Below are 5,785 nucleotides of genomic sequence, written 5' to 3' on the forward strand. Positions count from 1 at the left end.
AAGCTTATGTCGAAATAAATCTGCTCCTCTTTATGGTGCCAGGGCACTTCTGGTTGTTTTTGTGGATACAAACTAACACGGCTACTCTGCTGATATTTGCTGTTGACTGGAAGGTGGAAGGCTCTTCTATACCAAGGTGATGGGCAGGAAATATATCCTTATGATTTCGAGAGAGAGACAGACAGACAGACAAACAGACAGACTTTGCAAGTCCCCATGGACACAGCATGCCAGGAGCAGCAAGGCATAGCAGCTTCCCTTGGCACGGAGAACATACCAAGGAGGGATCTCACTGCTCAGGAGCTGTGGGAGCCTAGGAAGCTCTCCAAGGGCGTTCACTGCTGCCCTGGGCTCCAATCAGACCCAGGAGGCTTGGCTGGCTGCCTTATAAATGCAAAGCAGGGAGTGTTGCAAAGTGAAAGTGCCTGTGGGCTTCTCCCTGGTGGACTTGCGGGGAGGGAGATGAGCTCCCGGGCACCCCTTCCAGGAAGGCAGGAGGGACAGGGCAGCACAGAGCCCCCCGAAGGCAAGAGCCACCCCTGGGCCCAGCAGCAGCACCTAGCGGGGAGAAGCCTTCCCCAGGGCTCGCTGCCCCACTCCTCCAAGCCGCTCACGTCCTTCCTCATCCAAGACATTCTGCGGGACGGTGCTGACCGCGGAGCTGCGGGGAAAGGGAGGAAGAGCCGGGGATGCTGCGATGCCTCTAGCCCGGAGCCTGCGCTGGACGGTGCAAGCTCCGCTCCCCGGGAGTCAACTGGGAAACCCCTCCCTAAAGGGGTCCCCCCGCCGCCCCCAGAGCAGCCCGGAGAGCCAGCCGCAGGTAAGCAGCTGCTCAGCCCCCGTCCCCACGCGCGCCTGTTTCTCCAAGACTTTCCCCACGCACGTGGCGCCCCGCTTTCACTGCTATAAATCACGGGTCCCCCTCCCAGTCAGCAGAGACCCTGCAGCCTCAACCAGGAGCAGCTCCTCTGCCTTTGAGCGGTCAACTGAAACCCAAGCGCTCTGTTCCTAGGGTACCGGGGTGGGGGGCACCTCCAAATCAGGCGGAAGTGGCGGATAAGTGAGGTCTCTGCAAGCGAAAAGCAATAGAAATAGCCACTGTCTGCACAGACTTATTTCCTCCCCCCGCCCCGGCCCGCGGAGCTCAGGTCCTATTTAGGCACCGCATGAAGTGGGGGTTGCAAATTTGCCCCTGAGCACTTTTTGAAAGGCATATGACCCCGCATGAGTCCGTAGGAGAGCCCAGAAAGACCCCCCTCTAATCAGGCAGCCAGAAACAAGATTCTTCCGCCCCCCCCCCCCCCACCTTAGTGCCACAGCTGCATGTTTAAAGAGCTCCTGGAAGCTCCCTTTCTTTTTACTCTGGCCTGGTAAATTTGCTGCATTCACTATCACTGATTACTTTAATCTAACACAAGGTTTTAAAATCCCATTTGTTGAGTAGAAGCTCTTTGTGACAGGGATTGGCTTTTGGTTCTGTGTCTGTCCAGCACCTACCACAAGGGGGTCCTGGCCCATGGTTGAGCTCCACAGAATTAAAAATATATATATGCTTTAAAGGGCATCTTATTGTTAATGCACCTGCTGCTGAGTCATTTTTAAGGTGGTGAGTTTCTGGGACCTGTGTATTTCTAGGCTGGGGCAGCAAAATACAATATGTTGCAAATCACTTGGGGCTTCCTCTAAAGAATGGTGACATTTAAATATCAACAAGTTTCTCTATCGTGCACCTGCATGATTGTGGGAGGGGGTAAGAAAGAGAAGCTGCTACAAATTTTTGAAAATTGTTGGTGTTGAGGAAGCAGTGGAAACCACTGCATGCTCCAGGGAATGCTGAAGTCTCTCTCCATCGTGTTTTTTATATACAAGAAGGGGGATCAAACACATGTAAGCTCTTTGGGGGAAGGGATTGATCTATTTTATGTCTGTACAGCACCTACCACAGTCCGGTCCCAATCTTGATTGGGATGGTCAGGAACTACTATAATATTAATAAAAGACTTTAATCAATCACTTTCATGTTAAAAGGGATCTTTCCAGGTGAAATTGACCCTGACGGTCAAAGAAGTTTTCCCAAATCAAAGATCAAGAGAAATGTTTCACTGAATTTTTTTTTCCAAGTGGGGGGAAGTGGGGGTGAGATTCCTTTGGAAATTTACTTTAAAAAAATCCCTTAAATTGGGCCAGTTCCTCAGCTGGTGTAAATCTGCACAACTCCACTGACTTCTGGTACAAATCAGTTTAGCTCTGCTGATGAGGAATGGCCTATTATTTCCATCCCAAACATTTCAACATGGGAAACTGGCCTATTTCCATTGTCCATGCTGAATGAAATAATAATAAAAGCAACAAACTGCATAAAGAGTGACAAGTTCATTTGTTTTTAAGGTTCTTTTGGTTTTAGTAATTCTAGGGGTCATTTAGCACCACAAAAGGAGGACATTGTTGTTCTTATTTTTAATCCGACGCTGTCTCTTTAAGAAATCTTTCAGACTGGGGTTTTTAGTTATGGAGAGCTTGATCCTGAAAACTGCAGAGCACTCCCAGCTCCCACTGTCTTTGATCAGATCTGTGGGTGCTCAGCACCTGTCTGGATCATCAAGGGCCGAAGTGACAGAATGATTATTCTGGAAATAAGATGAAGGCGATATGTCTGGTTGCTACCTCTGAGCTGTGATGGCCATCAACAATGCTCTAATTCCTTCACTCTGCTCTCCTGTCACATTAAAACCAGCATGTACTAGTGTGTCTTTCACATGGCAGATATCCTCTTTATCTTGCTAAACTTGCTCAGCAATGCCACAGCAGAAAAGAGCAGCATCAAGGAGACACTTTTGATCTCTTTACCTTGGATATATCAGAAGTTCAGCCTTCTAGCAGTAAAACTTCCACTTGATTGGTAACTTGTGTAGGGATCCAGATCCTGTTCCCATTGACGTGAACTGGAAGCTTTGCCATTCACAGGGATGGGGTAGGACTGAGTCAAGAGCCCCAATTCTCAGACTTGGGTGCCTTAGGTGCTAAGGGACTGATCCTGCTGCCAAATAAAGCAGTGGAAAGTAGCAGTACCTCTATGGAAGGAAGTGGAATGTGGGTGGGAAGAGAACTGGGCCCCTAATTTTATACTGATCCACTTGAATAAGGTTTTTTTTAAAGGCTATATCTATCTATCTCATGGCCTGATTTCAATGACAGTAGCAGGTGCTCAGCACCTCTGAAAATCAGACCCACTTTTATGGGTGCCCTGACATACAGCTGGGCATCCATCTTTGAAAATGTTGGCCAATGATTACAAATTACTAGGACTGCCATCCCCAAGCATTCAGAACTCAGGAGATGTGCCTTAAAAACAAACCAAACCAAACCCTATATTAGGAGGATGGTGGGGTCTTGTTTTGTTTTTTAATTTGCTATATAGTTGCCATCTGAGCCTTTGGGGCGCACTGACTTCACATTTCCAAACTTTTCTCTGCAACATGAGGGTAGAAACTGACTTTCATAAAGTGAAAGCTGAGATTCTCACATAAATCACAGGACTCCAGAATCTAGGGCTTTAAGAAAAACACCAACTATTGTAAGACTCACAATAAAATCCCAAAAGTTAGCAGCACTTTATTTATATTACAGTAATGCCTAGGAGCCCCAGGCAGGACCCCATAATGGTGACACTCTTTGTGAGTACAGAAGAAAAAGGCATTTTCACAACAGAGGAACATATTTTTAAGAGTATTTGGGTGCCTAACTTCCACTTAAATCAATGGGAGTGAGGTGCCCAAATACCTTTAAAAATCTGGCCGAGCGTGAACACTATCAAAATTCAGGGGCAGGGGAGAATTATATACAAAAGCTTTTTGAATTTTTCAGCTCACTTGAACATGTAAAAATGTCTCCAGGATGACAATGGAATTGTGTGCTCTCAGCAAGGCAAACGCCTGAGAACAAGCTGTTCTGTTTCCTTTCTGGTGTCTAACTCCCCTCTTCCTTCCCCTAGAGGCATATACGGAGACCAACCTATCAGACTGTGAAAACCCTCTGAAATCCTCACCAAGCAACCAAAGGACCCCGAAGCAGCAAAAGCGCTCACGGGCAGCCTTCTCCCATACGCAGGTCATCGAGTTAGAAAGGAAGTTCAGTCATCAGAAGTATCTGTCTGCCCCAGAGCGAGCCCACCTGGCGAAGAACCTGAAGCTCACTGAAACCCAGGTGAAAATCTGGTTCCAGAACAGAAGGTACAAAACCAAAAGGAAGCAACTAGCCTCAGAACTCAGTGGACTTGATAAGAACTCAGTTTTCCCAGTCCTTAAAGAAGATGATGTTTCCCGGGCCTCTCTGATTTCTGTGTATAACAGCTACCAATACTATCCATACCTGTACTACTTGAATGGCTGGAGTCCCTCTTTGTGGTAACTACAGCTAAAGACTTCAGCTTTTCCAAAGAGAAGCTCTTTTTATTTTTACTGTTTTGCTTTTTCTAATAATGGGGGGGGGAAGCACTTCTGACCATATTTTCAGTGATGCTGAGCTCCCTGCATGTCCTTTTCCCTTCCAGGGGACTTGCAAGGTTCTCGACACTGCTACAAGTCTAGGATAACATTTTCCAAAGCACCTAATAATAAATGCCATGCTCTTTTTGTATAGCACTTTCCACTGGTAGATCTTAAAGTGCTTTAGAAAAGATTACAATCTCCATTCTGCCGATGGAGAAACTGAGGTACGGAGCAATGAAGTGACTTGTCCAAGGCCACCCAGCGGCAGAGCCAGGAACAGAACCCAGGTCCCTGAGTTACAGTCCAGTGCTCTATCCGCTATAGTGGATGCCTCTTTCTCACTGAAAGTCAATGTGACTTAGGGCTTGGCTACACTCGAAACTCCAAAGCGCTGCCATGGGAGCGCTCCCGCGGCAGCGCTTTGAAGTGAATGTGGTCGCGTTGCCAGCTCTCTCCCAGCGCTGCAGCTACTCCACCTCCCCGAGGGAATTAGCTTACAGCGCTGGGAGCCGCGCTCCCAGCGTTGGGGCACTGTTTACACTGACGCTTTAGAGCGCTGTAACTTGCTGTGCTCAGGGGGGTCTTTTTTCACACCCTTGAGCGAGAAAGTTGCAGCGCTGTAGAGCGCCAGTCTAGCCAAGGCCTTAGGCACCCATGTGTTTAAGTCTCTTTTCAAAGTGGGACTTTGGTGCTTCGGAAAAAACTTTAGCCCTACGCATGATCAGTGTGTAAAAACTTAGTAATGATGTTGGTTTTGCATAGCAATTATCTCAGTGTGTTCATCTAGGCCACTAACTCTGTGACACTGCACAGTAGATTTAGTATTTAAATACCTGGTCTTCTCAAACAGAACATAGGTGGGGCACTGAATGGAAAAAACATGGAGTCTGCATTTTTTTTAATTAAATGGAAACTAAGAGCTATGTGGTCCTAGGGTGAAAAGACAGATATATTAGAATGTCAGTCAACATGACAAACTCCATTTAAAGCTGCTCTTTACGGCTAGAATCAGAACTGCATAACTATGTGTCATAGCACCTATGCTGTTCATTAAAGGAGAGTCTCCTTTAGCTTAAGTGATAAAGACCTTTGGTTTGAAGTAGAAAGTGTGCAGTTCTCTCTTTGCTGTGTCATGAAGTGATGTGTTGCCATGATGCGCTGCATAGTAACAAACATGAAATACTAGGCAACAACAGAGTTGTTACCATACGCAATAAATACTGTGGGCAGGATCCTCGGTGGGTAAAAAATTGATTATCTGATTCTGAAGGAACCGTGCCAATTTACAGCTAGTCAGG

The 5,785-nt window shown here is 46.9% G+C and overlaps 1 protein-coding gene across 1 annotated transcript; it reads left to right on the forward strand.

The window, feature by feature from the left end:
* The first annotated feature begins 447 nt into the window (after nt 1-447).
* On the forward strand, nt 448-5,557 carry NKX3-1 (NK3 homeobox 1). The gene is made up of 2 exons (XM_050940274.1): nt 448-820; nt 3,992-5,557. The coding sequence occupies exons 1-2, from the start codon at nt 463-465 to the stop codon at nt 4,405-4,407; spliced, it is 774 nt and encodes a 257-aa protein (XP_050796231.1). The 5' UTR covers nt 448-462; the 3' UTR covers nt 4,408-5,557.
* Nucleotides 5,558-5,785: the final 228 nt, after the last annotated feature.

This window comes from Gopherus flavomarginatus, chromosome 2 (assembly GCF_025201925.1).
Source record: "Gopherus flavomarginatus isolate rGopFla2 chromosome 2, rGopFla2.mat.asm, whole genome shotgun sequence".
Taxonomy (NCBI): Eukaryota; Metazoa; Chordata; order Testudines; family Testudinidae; genus Gopherus; species Gopherus flavomarginatus.

Bases quoted from the DNA above. Each gene is read 5' to 3' on its own strand.
- NKX3-1 (XM_050940274.1), top strand. From the start codon at position 463: ATGAGCTCCCGGGCACCCCTTCCAGGAAGGCAGGAGGGACAGGGCAGC. The intron at 821-3,991 runs GTAAGCAGCTGC...TCCTTCCCCTAG, and splicing joins GCCCGGAGAGCCAGCCGCAG to AGGCATATACGGAGACCAAC.